General features: G+C 48.4%; 1 protein-coding gene across 2 annotated transcripts in view; it reads left to right on the top strand.

Annotated features, from left to right (window-relative positions):
• ARHGEF39 (Rho guanine nucleotide exchange factor 39) overlaps positions 1-17,490 on the top strand; it is a 63,609-nt gene that overhangs the window by 6,552 nt on the left and 39,567 nt on the right. The window contains exons 2-5 of one of the 2 annotated variants that reach the window (XM_074994462.1): positions 803-992; positions 1,556-1,650; positions 3,681-3,801; positions 15,483-15,601. In XM_074994462.1, coding sequence (XP_074850563.1) covers positions 855-992; positions 1,556-1,650; positions 3,681-3,801; positions 15,483-15,601 — 473 coding nt within the window. In that variant the 5' untranslated portion in view covers positions 803-854. The remainder of the gene's footprint in view (positions 1-802; positions 993-1,555; positions 1,651-3,680; positions 3,802-15,482; positions 15,602-17,490) is intronic. The other variant, XM_074994463.1, reaches the window with a different exon arrangement.

Consider the following 17,490-nt stretch of genomic DNA (forward strand, 5'->3'; position numbering starts at 1 on the left):
AAAAGAGAGAGAATGCGAGAGTATATGAAATGGCTGCTGGAGAAATCTCAAACTGTATATGGCCTCATTATAAAAGGCAGTCACTCACTGTTAAGACCACAGCAGCTCTTGAGTCAGATTGTGTCCCTTCTCCCCTGCTTTGTGGATATAGGATACAGGGAAAAGGAGACACCCTGATATCAGCACTCCCGCTCAGCTCTACACATTTAATAGGAGGATGCCCTGAGTAGCTGCAAGAGGGAAGAGTAGGTCATCTAAGCATGCAGCTTACAGGGAACACAGACAGAAGGGCGTTATGACCTGACCGGGTGTTAGAGATGGGGTGCAGGATCTGGCCTGATGGTGCTTACCCATGATGGTTCCCAGTTGGTGGGGATGGGGCTAAGACAGCTTGCCTGACTGCCCTGGCCCCGCACCACTCCCAGAAGTGACCACCATGTGCAGCCCTTAAGTAGAGGAACCAAGTAGCCATGCACACTGCCCACATTAACAGGGACCACTGTTCCATCTTTCTTTGGCCATAGTTGCTGGCTACTGGGAACTACATCTCCAGCACTGTGGGTGGGGACAGCAGGTGAAGCTGGTCTGATGTCCTTTGCACCTAGAGGCTGCAGGGACATGCCAAGGATTCTAGTCTGCAGCACAGAGAGATGCTGCATGAAATTAAACAGCAGGCTGCATCCATCCCACAGACGACAGGTTCCCCACTTCTGCCCTACACAATTAAACAGTAGCAGTGCACAAAACCTCACTATATAGGGTGCAGTTTTGTTTCAAGTGTTTGTGGCTTTTATTACTCAAGGTAAAGCTACCAGCTGTTTGCTTTCCTATCCCTGAATCAGTCATAAAGAATCATGCTACTTCAGCCTGGGGTTGCACTCAATACTGTGGAATTGCAGCGGGCCCGCTGGGAGATGAAACAGAGCCGGACAGCCAAGGAACTGGTGCAAACAGAACAGAAATACCTGGAGCAGCTGGACTTGGTGACCACAGTGAGTATCAGGACTTCCTGGTGATGCAGTGACACACAAATATGTGGGTACACAGGGACTTGTAGGTCCCTTTTTGTCATTCCCCCTGTATCAGGTTCTCCCCGGATGCCATGTGGAACTAGGGTACTAGTGAATTCTCTGACTTATCAGTCAGAATTGTGGTCAATCAGAGCAGTGGGAGGAGAGGGGGAAGTCTCCAGGGAGCGCTACATTGCTGTTACCCCAGCTGGGTTGGGAGAGTGGCAGGGCTGATACACGAAGCCAGTTTGTGTCGTTGTTCCTCCCCCACCCCCACCAATTCCTGCCCCTGCCAGGCAGTGCCCATGGGCTGGATTCAGCTATAGCTTGCCTGATGCCAGGTTATGAGGCTCGGGGCTCCAAACTCCCCATGTCCTTCAGTGGACCAGATGCTGGGGAGGGGAGTACCAAACCTCGAGAGCTGGATCCAGAAAAGCCACTGGCTGGATCCTGACCATGGGTCAGAGGTTCCCCACCCCTGGTGTAGTTACTTCCTTCTGTGAACTGTGAGGGATAACACTTCTGTGTATCTCTTTCCTGATTAGTATTTTGTGGCAATTCTGAAGGCCAAAGGGACACTGAAACCAGCTGTTCGGGAAGCTATCTTTGGGCTCCTGGAATCCATACACCATGCCAGCTAGTAAGTGACCTGCTTGAGTGAATACCACACATGGATGGGAGAGATGCCCAGGGCATTGCTAACCTGTGCACATCTGTTAAGACAACCAGAGTATCCATAGCTATGAGAACTATTTGGATATTTAGAACAACAGTCTCTGAAGGGGAGGGACTTCACAGGCTTTTTCCCCCCGTACTATGCAGATGGCCTATTTGCATTATGTCCATCCCACTCTAACCAGGTTGAAGACTGTGCTTTTTGTTGTCTTGTAACCTGTACTGCCACCTGAGCAATGTATAATATGTCTCCATTCCTGGCCCAGGTGCCTTTTACCATGTCAGGTCCTGTTAGCTCATGGTCGGGCAAGATACCACCTATGCCCTTATTTTCATCCGAGTCTTTTAACTGCTAGGACAGACAGCCCCTTTGCAGCGGACAGCCGGGACAGGCTGACGGGTGCCCCAACGGTTGCACTGAGAGCGTCCCACACCCAGGTCTTTAGCTACTAGGACGAGAAAGTCCCTTTGCAGCGGGCAGCCAGGGTGGCTGATGGGTGCCCCAGAGAGTCTGTCCCGTGGAGGCGGCAAGACTCAGCGCTCAGCTCTCAGCACTTTTACCAATGACCACACTAATTACAGCTGAAAAGCAGCTGGGTTCTTGTTTTGTGTTTGGCTTGCGCAGTAGCAGGGAGAGTCAGTTTACAGCTTAACCAGTTACTTATTTATTGACCAAGGAGACTTAACTCTTATGGTTACAAGCTATATATACTTTGTTACAAGCTTACAAGATTTATACTTTGTTATAAAGTTTACAAGGTTTACACTTTGTTCTTTAGTTGCCAATAGCTAGCATGTAACAGTTCACAGATCTATTATTGAATGTGCACAAAGAAAACAAAAGGAAGGCAATACTCTTAACAGGTCTTATTCTCGCCCCTGCATTACCAACGTGGCATGGCCAGCATTTTCACTCAATCCCTCAGGAAGAAGCAATATTAATAACAAGGAAACGGGCGTCCCCTAGGACCTCGGGAGGCAAAGACCCTCCTGACCGGCAGGTAGAGGTGATTGGAGCTCAGTTAGAGGGTCTGCCGGACACTTACTTTATACCCATTGGGTCATGTACGCTTCTTCCTTATCTAAAAGGGTGCCAATTGAATTAACTCATCTCAAGACACTAGTTCTCACAAGGCTGGTTCACACCTGTGGGTTGGAGATAATTTTAGGGTATTCTTTCTTTATGGGCCAGAGATTTTTTTCCTCCGTCTGGGACGTTTGTGTAGGTGAATCAGCTGATGGTACTTAGCCAAGGGTAGTCTGAGGCCCGGCTGTTTGTTAGCCCATTGTCTCTTGCTGCAGCTCTGGAACATCAAAAAGACTGTGCCTGAGACAAGCACATCTGCGCGTTTGGGCATTCCAGGGCTGAGCTGTTTCTTTTAACCCTTTGGTGCTCTGAAGCACCCAGGAGAGATGAGATGGAGTAGAGGAAAGTGGGGGTTCTGTCTAGCTACAGCTCCATAATCGGAATCTTTACTATGTACTGAAAACATTAGTTATTTGGACTATTCCCCTCTTTGTCTGATCAGCCATAAAAATGTATGCGAAAGAGGCAACTTTTGACCCCACTGAAATAATGTACTTCTAATGTTTTATTGTTTTATATAGCCTTTTACAGGTGTAACTGATTTTAGGAAAGGGTTAATTTTGTATTTTTAATTTCTGTGTTTAAATTTTTTTTCTGGTTTTGTAGCGGTTGATTCTAAATTTTGTATTCTTATATCACCCATAAACTATTGTCCATATAAGATACTTTATTATTCAACTAAACTGTTCATATGCCTACCCACAGGCTGACCATTTGCTTCTCAATGTTTTAGAAAATAATCCTGTTTAGTTCACTCAGGAGCCCTTGTATGTATTCTGGATTTAATTTCTGGGTGGGAGGGGGCCATCCCTCATAATGAGTGATATAACAGAGCTTGAACTAGAGGGAGCCAAGACAATTTTGTTTATGTTGTTACCCACTTTGTGAGCTGGTCTCCTTGCACACAGTATTCTGCTGCTTCACTTGGAGAGAGGTAACTTGAAGCTAGGATTGGAGGGTTTCTGTCAGGAGTTGGAGCTCTATGGCCACTATGCTGAAAACTTGGAGGAAGCTAAGAAAACCCTGAAGGTGAGTACTCACTCTGTCCTCTTTTTTTGTCATGTCACTCTTCAAGCATAGATTTATCTCCTCTTTCTTTCCAGAAATAGTAGTAAGGGACCGGTTGTTTCCTGTTTTCCAGGCTCTTCCCTCTTCCTTGACCTATGGTGAAATATTCAGTATTTATTTAGCATGTCATACTTTCAAAGCTAAAGTTTTAAATAAGGGAGGGGAATCATGAGGGAGCACAGCTTTTCCTTTTCTAAAATTGTTTCCCTTCTGGCTTTTGGGAATTTGGGTCTTGTTCCTCCTTTTGCTGGGTCAGTGCAAACTCACCAGGGAGGGGAATTTGGAAAGGGATCATTAGGAAGGAGGAGCTTCCATCTGAATGGAGGATTACCAGCACTCCTATTCTTTCCCATTACCAAGAGAATCCTGAAGGGCAGGTGGGGGTTGGGGGGGGAGATGACGACTCCCAGATGGGATATCTATCTTTTCTTCTTCGAGTGGTCCCCGTGGGTGCTCCACAGTAGCTGTTGGGTTCGCCCAGCGCCGCAGATCAGAATTTTTCTAGCAGTTTCCACTGGATCGCGCATGCACTGATGCGCGCCGCTCCCTTGCGCGCCCTCAGTCATGTGCACGATCCGGTCCCCACCAGTTCCTTCTCAACCGCCAACGGCTGCAGATGGAATCCGCTCCGGCTCTAAAGCCTGAGACAGATAAGAGAGTTGTTTTACTTGTTAGTTCGTTGTTTTTCACTATTATACAAAAAAAAAAAAAAAAAGGAGCATACAAAATAGTAGAGAAAAGAGGAACGGAGGAGAGAGTGGCAGACAAAGAAGGCTGTTAAGCCGTCTGCTGCCCTGAAGGCCGTGAATGTTATTTGGGTTGTAGAATACACTGATTAGCGGCTAAGTACCCTATTAACAGTAAAGACTCACTGCGATGGCTTCCTCGGGGTTTAAGAAGTGTGAGTCATGCTGCGAGGCTATGCCTGCCTCTGATGGGCATAGTGAGTGCATTCGTTGACTGGGGGAGTCTCATGTTACCGAGAAGTGTTCACACTGCGCTAAGCTTACAGCCAGGGCCAGGAAGGACAGAGAAATGAGGCTCAAAATGATCTTGTTTGATAAGGCCCTCCAGCCTGAGCCGCTGGAGAAGCCTCACACAGAAGGGCCCTCTGGGTCACATAAAAGGAAGGCAGTGTCTTTGACCCCCTCTGTGCAGAAGAGGAGGAAACTCTCCCCGGCCCGATCCTTGCCGGCGGTCCCAGCGAGCAGGACAAGCGGAACGCAGAACCCCCAGCCGCGAGCTGATGAAAACGGCAGTGCAGTAGTGCACGTGGCCGAGGCCAAGCCTCCGATTATACAACAGGCAGCACGGAAGGCACCGTGAGCACCAGCGTGGCAAGCGCCGGAATGAGCGGTGCCACTGGACACTGCACCGGCTCCCATGGCGCCAACAGCGCAGGGGCGCCCAGCACGGGGCCTACTTGCGCCGGAGGAAGCTACCCACGCGGCACCGACAACGGGGCCGAGATCCCTGGCATGGGAGGGGGTGGCGCCCACCCTGCAGGGGAGGGGGAAGGCTAGAGCCAAAACCTGGCACCTCAGTCCATCTCCAGGCAGGGCTGCGATGCCTTTATCACCCATCCCCCACTCCCGAGATACACACGCCGCATCGCTGGGCGGCAACTCCACCGGCTTATTTCAGGCCTCGCTCTCCGTTCCTCCAACCACTTTCGCCGTGGCTCAGGCCACCTTCACAATTTTTGGGCATGGACCCCCTTGAGTACTATCACAAACCAGCTTCACCATTATCAATGTCGTCATGGAGATCTCTCTCTCCCAGACATCATGGGTACACTCCCCGATCGTGGTCCAGGTCTCTATCACCGGGCCCTTGCCCATGTTGCTATGGCCGTCCTCATCATACTGAACACTGACATCGCAGGTCCAGATCCAGGGGCAGATAGTCTCCCACTACTCGTCAATACTCCCGTGTACACTCTCGCTCTGGGACAGGAACGCAGTTGTCCCAGGGGGAATTAGGTCCAGAGTCCCGAGACTTCCCTTCATAGCCCACCAGGGAGCAAGTATACCAGCAAACTCAGGAACCAGAGGACTTGGGGGAGGCTTACCCCAGTGGTTCCTCCTCATCCTTCCCAGATGAGGCCGTTGCTCCCGGGGATGTCTCCCCTCCGGATGACCTTAAACAATTCCAGGAGCTGTTCAAAAGAGTAGCATTCACGCAGGACATTCAAATAGCAGAGGTGCAGGAGAAGCACCATAAACTCCTGAAAAATTTGAGACCCCTGGCTTCATCTAAAATCGTTATCCCACTGGACGAAGCCATTATGGAGTCAGCCACTAACATATGGCAGACTCCGGCCTCTATTCCGCCTACGAACAAAAGGGCAGATAAGAAGTACTTCGTCCCAGCCAAGGGCATGGAGTTCCTGTCTCGCCACCCACAACCCAATTCTTTGGTGGTTGAATCGTCCCAGCAGAGGTCAAAGACATCTCGGTACAAATCAGGGGGTCGGATAAAGATGCTAAGAAATTAGAGCTGTTCGGCAGGAAGGTCTACTCCTCCTCTACCCTATTATTGAGAGTGGCGAACTACGCGGCACATCTATCAAACCATAACTTTGACAATTACTCTAGACTCACCCCTCTCATGGATTCACTTCCGGAGGACAAGAAGCCAGTGTTAAAGGCGATTGTCCAAGAGGGCTACGCAGCATCGCGAACGGGAGTTCAGATTGCCCTGGACGTGGCGGACACAGCGGCATGTTCAACAGCTGCAGCAGTGGTAATGCATAGGGAATCCTGGCTCCAGACGTCTGGTATCCCCAGAGATCCACAGGCGAAGATCATGGATCTTCTTTTTGACAAGCAAAAACTGTTTGCAGACTCAACCAACTCGGTCCTCCACTCTAGCAAAGACTCGAGGGCCACACTTAAGACCTTGGGTATCTATACTCCCCCATACAAGAAAAAGAAATTCTATCCTCGGCAAAGACGCTACACTTACCAACCACAGTGCACAATATCAGCGAGGCTATGACCAATGGCGCCATCAGCAGCAGCAGTACAGGGCCTCCAGGCGACGTTCTCAATAAAACCGTACACCCTCGGGGCAAGCCCAGAGGCAGCAAGTTTGACGGGTTTGTCGAGGACTGCACTATCAACACCATCGCTCAATGCCACTCTCACCTCATGTTCCATCATCGCCTCAAACTGTTCCACTCCCAATGGCAAAAGATCACAACAGACAAATAGGTGCTGGAAATTATAGCCACGGGTTACACGATCTCCTTCCAGTCACTTCCACTGACGAAACCTCCCACCCGGCCTCCTCTCAGGGACACTGCCCACGAGGCGAGGCTGAAGCAGGAGGTAGATCACTTCATGTTCATAGGGGCGGTGGAAAGAGTGCTGGAACAATTCCAAGGGAAAGGTTTTTACTCACGCTACTTCCTAACAGAGAAGAAAACAGGAGACTGGAGGCCGATTTTGGATCTATGGGGCCTCAACTGATACTTGCGCAAGCAGCGCTTCCGGATGGTTACAGTTGCCTCCATACTTATGGCACTGGATGATGGAGACTGGTTTGCAGCCCTCGACTTACAAGACGCTTACTTTCATATAACAATCCACCTGGCACACAGACGCTTCCTCCGCTTCACGGTTGGCGGGGAACATTTCCAATACAGGGCTCTTCCGTTTGGCCTATCGTCGGCACCCAGAGTCTTTACCAAAACCCTGGCAGTGGTATCAGCCTACCTGCACAGGCAGGGTGTGTTTGTTTTTCCATATCTGGATGACTGCCTACTGAAAGGGGCCTCAAAGGCAGAGGTCCTACGCATGATATGCATCACCACGCACACGTTTACTTCTCTGGGCCTAGTTATCAACCTCTCAAAGTCAAAGACCGAACCCATGCAAGATATAGAGTTCATAGGGGCGCGCATAAACTCTATCGCGTCAAGAGTATACCTGCCCGATGCCCGCTTCCGCACCATCAACTCCTTGGTGCAAGTCATGATGTACAGCCCCGCGGTGCCGGTCCTAACACGCCTGCAACTGTTGGGGCACATGGCGGCAGCTACGTTTGTGGTACAGAATGCCAGGTTACACATGCGAAGCCTGCAGCATTGGCTGGCGAGTGTTTACAAACCAGCATCCCATACCGTCCACAGGGTAGTGTCGCCCACGACGGAGGTACAGAGATCGCTAGTGTGGTGGGAAAATCCCAAGAACCTGCTAGTGGGGGTGCCCTTCCACCAACCACAAATTTCTATTTTTCTTACAACTGACACCTCCCACATAGGATGGGGAGCGCACATTGGCAGCAAGGTGACGCAAGGGCTATGGTCCCTTGCAGAACAGACACTGCACGTAAACATACTGGAGCTCAGAGCAGTGTTCAATGCGTGCAGACATTTTTGGAAATACCTGCACGGCAAAGTAGTCGGGATCAACACCGACAATACCTCCACTATGTTCTACATCAATCGACAAGGAGGGGCACGATCCCGAGCGCTATGCGCGGAAGCAGTCCGATTGTGGAATTGGTGCATTGCCAACAACATAACGTTGAAAGCCTCGTACTTGCTGGGCGCCCACAACGTGAACGCAGATCAACTGAGCAGGCGCTTTGCACTCGCACAAGAATGGCAGATCCGCTTCGACCTTCTACGGTGCATATTTCATACCTGGGGGTTTCCCCAAGTCGATTTGTTTGCCACCCAGTACAACAAGAAGTGTCCCCGGTACTGCTCCAGAGCAGGAGTAGGGCAGGGGTCCCTGGGGGACACATTCATGATCTCATGGAAGGGCCCTCTGCTCTACGCGTTTCCCCCCACAACGCTTATCCACAAGGTTCTGCAGAAAGCCAGAAGGGAGAGAGCTCGCATGATACTCATAGTTCCAACTTGGGACCGGCAACAATGGTTTCCCTTGCTTCTGCACATGTCGGATCGTCCACCACTCCCCCTACCGGTGGCGCCGGACTTACTCACGCAGGCTCAGGGGTCCATAGTGCACCCGCACCCTCGGGGACGACGCCTACAAGCATGGTTAATCCATGGCTCAGCGCCTTAGAGAGCATGTGCAGGAGTCAAGAATTAGATTAAGCCAAGTATGCCAAAGAGCACCTATAAAATAATAATTTTTTTAAATTATTTTATAGGTGCTCTTTGGCATACTTGGCTTAATCTAATTCTTGACTCCTGCCCCTTCCCCCCCACCCCTCTGCTCTCTGATTTGCTCACTTTGATGATTTTTTTTCTGATTTGTCAACTTTGATTACTGTTTTGGTTCTCTGTGCCTTAAATATTGAGTCTGTTCTGGTATGGCTATGGTCTGAAGAAGTGGGTCTGTCCCGCGAAAGCTCACCTAATAAATTATTTTGTTAGTCTTTAAAGTGCTACTTGACTGCTTTTTTTACACAATGATTTGTAATGCAATATGTGTTTATAGGACATTCTCGAACTTTTTACATCTTCTATTTCCTCACACTTGGTATGTGGTTGTTTGGAGCACTATTTATGCTTGGGAAAGGAAAGGACAATCCAGGGAACCATAGATTGGTTAGCCTTACCTCAATTCTTGGAAAAATCATGGAGGGGTTCCTCAAGGAATCCACTTTGGAGCACGTGGAAGAGGGGAAAGTGATCAAGAGTAGTTGACATGGATTCACATGGAGTCGTGTATAACCAATGTGATTAGCTTCTATGATGAGGTAACTGGCTCTGTAGACATGGGGAAGTCAAATGCGATTATAACTTGACTTTAGCAAAGCTTTTGATACCGTCTCCCACAACATTCTTGCCCATAAGTTAAGGAAGTATGGATTGGACACACGGACTGTAAGATGTATAGAAAGCTGGCTTGATGGATGGGCCCAACAGATAGTGGTCAATGGCTCAATGTCTGGTTGGCAGTCGGTGTCAAGTGGAATGCCCCAAGGATTGGTTCTAGGGTCACTACTGGTCAACTTCTTCATTAATGACCTGGGTGAGGGGATGGATTGCACCCTCAGGAAATTTGCAGGTGACATTAAGCTAGGGGGGCCAAGTAGATATATTGGTGAGTAGGGAGAGGATCCGCAGTGACCTAGACAAGTTGGAGGATTGGGCCAAAAGCAATCTGATGAGGCACAACAAGGAGAAGTGCAGGGTCCTGTACTTGGGACAGAAGAATCCCAAGCACTGTTATAGGCTGTGGACTGCAGCAGAAAAGGACCTGGGGATTACAGTGGATGAGAGGCATTGCCAGTGTGGAGTACAGGAGAAGAACAACTTCTCTAGATCTGCTGGAAGTGCTCTTCCTAATGCACCCTACTATGCCATTAACCTTCCTGGGTACAATGGCACTCTGACTCATATCCAGCCTCTCATCTGTTGTAATTCCAGGACCTTTTCTGCTGCAAAAATCTAAGAAGAAACACCATATAGACTGAGAATGTCAGTGGAAGAAGGCTATTGCCCAGCATGGGGCTTGAATCTATGACCCTGAGATTGAGGCAGCATCTATACTATGAGATAACATTGAATTCATTTGTATCAGTTTTCTAATTCTGGAATTTATAAGTTCAATGTTTGACCATCCTCACTTGCATATTGACTGTTGCAGTAATGCATTGTTGGAAGCTATTCCTCAGTTCCCTTATCCCTGTAGCATTCTGGGTATGCTCAATGGTCTTGAGGTTATCTTCCCCCACAGCATTTTCTTCATTCTCTTCCTGATCCCTGAAAATAATGCAGAGACCCTCAAAATTAGACGTTTGGTTTTCCCCCCAGTACGGGTGCAGTGACTGTATTCTCTACTGGCCATTTACTTGTCCAACTTCCCATCACTGTCTTCATGTAATCCCTGAAATGAATGCAGGGGCCTGGCCTGTTTTTTAAAGTGAGAAGGAAGAGGATAGGAAAGTGTAGGAAAAAGAATTTTTGGTTTCTCCATTCACTATATTGGTGTTGGGGAGTCTTTGGCTTTCCAGTGCACTATAAGGCTTCTGTGCAATGACTGAGTCCTCAACTGGCCATCCACTGAGTATCCCACCTCCCATGATTGCATGCATGTGATCCCTGAAAGTAATACAGGGGCCAAGACTTCATTTGAAAGTGAGAAGAAAGAGGATAGAAAAGTGCAGGAAAAAAGAGTTTTTGATTTCTCCCTGGCATCAGCAAGCCCTGGTATGGGTAGAGGAAGGATGCAGTAGGGAGCTAGTTGAAGTGGTTCTTCCCTGGCAGCAGCAAGCCCTTTAGCCGCTGGGGGAGACTTTTCCCCAGCAGCAGCAAGCCCTGGTACGGGCCAAGGGAGGTGGGGGGGCAGGGTGTCAGTAGCTGGGGGGGCCTGTTGAGGTGGTTCTTCCCCACATCAGCAGCAAAGCACCGAATTTCTTAGCTGCAGGACCAGACTTTTCCCTGGTAGCAGCAAGCCCTTGAGCTGCCGGGGGCAGACATTTCCCCAGCAGCAGCAAGGCCTGGTAAGGGCAAAGGCGGGGTGTCAGTAGTTGGGAGGCTAGTTGAGGTGGTCCTTCCCCATGGCAACAGCAAAGCCCCCAGTATCTTAACCACCGGGGGAGACTTCTCCACAGCAGCAGCGGAGCCCCCAGGATCTTAATGGCTCAGGGAGACTTCTCCACAGTTGCAGCAAAGCCCAGAATATCTTTCCTGCCCTTGGAGTCCTAAACCCACAACTGGCAGTATGGTCAGTACTGAAGGGCAGGCACGTCCTTTTATTGGGTTGGGTTGGGGGCTACCAACATGATGTGGCTGAGCACAGGAAGGATCGAGACTGTGTGGCGTCTGTGGGGGAGGGAAGGGGGTTTGCAAACAAATATAACTAATGAGGAGAAGTTTCTTGGCATGTTATGCAAGCACAACTCCCAGCACAGCCTTGTTGACGTGGTACGGTAGAGCAGTGGCTGGCGCCAGACAGTGCAGAAAAAAATAGCAAGTGTACGGACAGAGCCACGAACTTCCTGCACTCAGGAAGATGCACTCAGAGCTAATAGCATGGAAAGAAAGGAGCCATTTCTCAGGCTGTCATACTAACATGAGCCCGCAGCTAAAGGCTCGCTGCTCCTGCTTGGAAATTCAGGCTTTTCCTGTTACTGGAAAGCAGTGGCCAGAGTGGAACACTGAGAGGGGCATTATGGGTTGCATACAGGATACTTCTGGAGGCTAATAAATTCACTTCTACCATTTAACCTGTTAACCATTAAAGCGGGAAAGGCAGCTAGAGCATGCTGGCTGGGCCAGAGTTGCTCTGGTCCTTGGCACACTGTGGGTAGGGACACACTAGCCCAGCCATAATAGCCCCTGCCCATGGCAGGAGGGCTACAGATGGGGTCTGCTGTGGTTGCACTGGAACACCCCTCATCTGCAGTGTCCCTGAAGGGCTGGAGTAACCTCCTCCCCCTGCCTGGCATGCAGGCTGCTCCAGCCCTTTACAGTTAAGTGGAACTGGTAACTTCTCATCCTGTCCTCAGTGGTTATGGTAATCAATTTATCATGCTTTTTGTTTTAAAACAAAATCCTTTTATGTATTTGAAGACTGTGATCACATCCTCCTTTGAGTCTCCAAATGAAACACATCCCGTTTTTTCAATTATTCCTCATCAGTCGTATTTTCTATACATTTATTGATTTCCTCTGGACTTTCTCTAATTTGTCCACATCTTTCCTGAAGTGTGATGCCTAGAACTGGACACAGTACTTGCAGTTGAGACCTTTTCAGTGCTGAGCAGTGTGGAAAGATATCTTTGTATCTTGCTTACCACATGCCTGGTAACACTTCCCAGAATGATATATGCTTTTATTTTTGCAATGCTATTACATTTTTGGCTTATATTATAGTCAAGACCTAAGGTACAACCGCATCTGCTCTAGTGTCCCACTTGCAGAGACAAAGAACTTCAAGATCTCTACTAAGAATTAATAAAATTTAATTATCCACCAAGAGAAATAGAAACACAGATTGACAGGGCCAGATGAATACCCAGAAGCCAGCTACTTCTAGACTGGCCCAAGAGAGTAAATAAAAGACCACCACTTGTCATCACCCAAAACCCTTAACTTAAACCCCTCCAGCACATTACTGACAATCTACAGCCTATAGGGGAACATGATCCCTCACTCTCACAGGCCTAAGGCGACAGGCCTGTTCTTTCCTCTAGACAGCCACCCAACCTCAAGAAAGTTCTCGCTAGCAGCGGTACCATACCATAGAAATACTAATCCTGCAAACTTTCTTTGCAACAAAGTCCATTTCCAGCTCTGTCGACGAATCTACACTAGAGAGACCATCACTGCAACATAACCACATCAGTCACACAATGAGGGGCTCATATTTCTGCACTTCCACTAATGTGATGTGTACCATCATATGCCAGCAATGCCCCTCTGCCATGTACCTTGGACAAACTGGACAGTCCCTATGTCAAAGGATGAATGAACACAAATCAGACATTAGGAATCTTAATATGCCCTTTAACTTAGCAGGACACTCCATTAATGACTTTAAGACGGGTCAGCAACCTCTCCGAGGCGGAGTGTCTTAATTTGACGCTTTGACGCCTATATATGGTTTGAATGTCAGAGATACTTTGTAAAGTCACTAACAGTCCTACTTACAAAACAAAAAGCAGTCAAGTAGCACTTTAAAGACTAGCAAAATAGTTTATTAGGTGAGCTTTCGTGGGACAGACCCACTTCTTCAGACCATAGCCAGACCAGACCAGACTCAATATTTAAGGCACAGAGAACCAAAAACAGTAAGCAAGGAGGACAAATCAGAAAAAGATAATCAAGGTGAGCAAATCAGAGAGTGGAGGGGTGGGGGGGAAGGTCAAGAATTAGATTGAGCCAAGTATGCAGACGAGCCTCTATAGTCTATAGTATATAGGCGGGCGTGTGTGTGCATGTGCTCTGGCCCTGTGCTCGGAGGTGGGGGAGGAGCATTCTGGTGGGGAGGCATGCTTTGGCCTTACACTCTGTGGGGGGTTGGGGCTGCGCTTTGGTGTGGGGGGTGCTCTTGCACTGCGCTCTGTCAGGGCTGTGAGCTGTGTTCCAGGTCGGGGGGGTACACCAGCCTTGCACTTTAGCCAGAGATAGGTTAGGGGACACTACCCACAGCCTGGTGGGCAGAATATTCTATTCCCCACATTCTGACCCTCTGTCCCTGTGCTCCAGTGGGGTGGGAGGGGGGCACACTCCAGCCCTGTGTTCTGGCTGCAGGAGGGGTGAGTGGCTACAGCCCTGCATTCCAGCACGGCAGAGCCCAACCCCATGTTCCAGCAGGGGGAGGGCTCGCGACCCAGCCCTCGCTCTGTGACGCAACTGGGACTACACGCTGCAGGCTCCAGCCCCGTGGCATGTGCTTCATGGCAGGGCTGGGGCTCCAGCCCTGTGCTCCTGTCCCATTCTGTGCTACATGAGGGGGAGGAGGGGTGGAGCCAGAGCTTCCCCGAATGCCACTCCAAATCAGCTTGCATACTTGGAGCTGCTGACCCTGCTTCAAGGTTTGTGTATTACTACAAAGATATTTTAATGCCAGCTGACAGAGGGAGACATCTGAATTGGAATTCATTTGCAAGTTTGATACATATCACCAGGGTCTCAACAAGGATCTCAACTATCTTGTACATTACAAGGACAATTTCCCCTCCTTTGGTATTTGCAGGTATGGCAGACATCCCACTTAACTAGATTTATGCTTCCCAGAGGTTTCTCCTCCCCGCGCTTACTTTTTGAGTTTTATATTTAGTTGATTCCTCAACCTTCTCTCAGTTCTGCTCCAGAATCTGAAGAATTGGTCTGTGCCATGAAAGCTCATTACCTAATAAATAATATTATTAGGTGCTTTAAGTTGCTACAGAACTGCTTGCTTTGTTTTACAGAGATACAGACTAACATGCCTACCTCTCTGGCACTGTTTGTTCTTATATTAGTTATGTTCTTGTGTTCTCATATGATCCATTATAATCCCAGATCATTTTCTGTAGTACTTTTTCCCAGGTACTTCCCATTTTGTGTTTGTATGGTTGATTATTCTTTCCAAAATATACATAAGAATGGCTATACTTGGTCAGATCAATGAGCTGTCTAGCCCAGTATTCTGTTTTATGACAGTGGCCAATGCAAGGTGTCTCAGAGGGAATGAGCAGAACAGGTATTCATCAAGTAATTCATCCCCTGTTGCTGATTCCTAATATCTGGCGAAAAAGCTAGGGACACTATCCCTTCCCATTCTGATTCATAGCCCTTGATGGGCCTATTCTCAATCGATATAGTTCTTTTTTGAACCCTGTTAAAGTCTTGGCCTTCACAACATCCCGTTAGCTAACTAATTTCTGAAGATATTGAATAGATTCAGACTCAGGACAGATCTCTCAGCAGCCCAGGCATTAATTGCAAAGGAAAGTCATGGGAACCCTACGATTTCTGCCCTCATATGTGGGTGGAGCACAAGTGCACAAGCACCTGTCTCATAGACACTGGCAGCCATAACAAATTGTTTCACATGCATAAAGTGCATGCACACATGAATTGTAGTCTATGGGTCCCAACAGCTCAAAGAACCTAATTACTGTAAGTAAAAGCTCTTTTCTTTCTAAGGTTCCATGCTCAAACCAATAAAATATATTGCTTTCTGGTATGCCAAACCTAGGATTCCTCTTTGCTTTGTTACACACAGGATCAGCTGAGGAAGAATAAGGCATTTTACCGGTTTAAGAAGCTTCAAGAGTCTCGACCTGAGTTCCTGGGATGGCAGCTAGAGGATCTGCTCCCCCTGCCACTGCAGAGGCTTCACCAGTAAGAAAACAGCTTTTGAGGATTCAGATGTCAGTTTAGCTCTAAGTGCTGGGAATCTGAGATGAAGAGAAGGAAATCCATGGAACTGTAGTTTATTGTGGGTGGATGGAGGCAGAGTGGCTGTAGTATCTTCAGGTCTGAATGGTCCATTGCAGCCCACAAACGTGTGTGAGCCTTGTGGGGATGCAGGGAGGTAAACAGCTATCTGAGGTCTCTCCAGATGGCGGAAAGACATTCAGCGGCATAGGCTGTTGGCTTTGCCAAGGAATCTTTCACATGGGGTGCTGCAGGACTCTTTCATTGGGTGTGCCAATTTGCTAGTGGAGATATTAGGTCATTATTTATTGGTTTCTGTGGCTGCTAGATCTAATCTAATTCAGATTTGAGTGGGTAAAATCTCTGTATTTTTCAGCCTCTGACTGAGACTGGGCAGCTGGGCAAGAGAGAAATGGCTGAAGTTTAACCCATGCCAGGCAGAAAGGGTGCTGTTTGATAGCTTCTATGTTTGCTCACTCTTTGTATGGGTGGTTGTCTCTGGGGCATCTTGTATCTCTCCCTGGTTGTACTTGAATAGTTTTAGGAGGAGGTAGAGGCACCAGATTGCCATAGAACCTTCTGTGGTTGATCAGAACTGCTGCAATAATCCTGGTCTGTTCTGCTAGGGCTTTTCTTTAAGAGCTGCCATTTTTATGGGTTCGAAGAGGGTTTCCTGCATGTGGTGGTTGGAAGCTAATTTAGCATGGGGGATCAATGAGGAAGTCCAATGTAAGCCCTTTGCCGAGATTCCAGTTGCAGCAGTGTGTTATAGGTAAAGCTATATTTTAGTCATGGATATTTTTAGTAAAAGTAATGAACAGGTCATGGTTAGTGAATAAAAAATCACTTCCCGTGATCAGTCAAAGACTTTTATTGTATATCTCTAACTAAAACTTAGAGGGGATGGCGACCCAGGAGTGTTGCGGGCGCTCAGGAAGCCTCGGTAGGTGGGGATGCTGCAGGTGCTTGGAAGTATGGGGGTTGGTAAGACTAGGGTAGTGGTTTTCAACCAGTGTGCCATGGCACACTGGTGTGCTGCGAGAACTGTCCAAGTGTGCTGTGAAATTTCATAGTTTCCCCTCGCTGTGGTTCTTTGCAGAGCCACTGCAGGGGGTGAATTGACCCCATGCCAGCTGTGGCAAGGGAGAGGGAAGGCAGGAGCCTGTTGGAGCTGGGTTTTGGTTTAAACGCTGCATCCTGGCTCCAACAGGTTGGTGGGGACAGGAGCCTGCTTTCATTGGTTACTCACTTACTCAACATCCCTAGCATGGTGTTGAGCAGATTTTGAAAATGTGTGTGTGCTCACTGTCAAAGATGGTGTATTTTGTGGAGGATTTGAAACATTAATGCATTTGATCCTTGTTTAGCTTGTTGCATGCACTACTGTGTTACTAAAGAGGTTTAGAAGACTGTAACTATAGTAAATATAAATAAGTGGGATGTTTATGTACAATTCATTCAGCTGAAAAAAGTGGATGTGTCATAGAATGGTCTCACTGAAGTGTGCCATGTTACTGAAAAGGTTGGGAACCTCTGACTAGTGCAGACACCTTACCTGGTTCCTCAAATAGCTACCTCCAGCTCCTAGCTCTACACGCTATCTCTGCTGCACTCCAGGCCCTGGTTCTTCATCTCTCATTGTCTGGGAATCATGAAAGCTGCAGAGATCTTGCTTGCAGCTGGAAGCAAGGGAGTTCCTGTCAATGTTCTGGGGGAATACCTCAGTGCCTATACCCCTGGACTCTGTTAATCATGACCTTGCACCTTCTACACACACTCAAACTTCTGCTGCTTGTAGGTAGGTAGACCTGAGATTGCCCCAGCAGATGCTGGTGTGACTGGCCAGGGGGCTG

Source organism: Carettochelys insculpta, chromosome 5 (assembly GCF_033958435.1).
Source record: "Carettochelys insculpta isolate YL-2023 chromosome 5, ASM3395843v1, whole genome shotgun sequence".
NCBI lineage: Eukaryota > Metazoa > Chordata > Testudines > Carettochelyidae > Carettochelys > Carettochelys insculpta.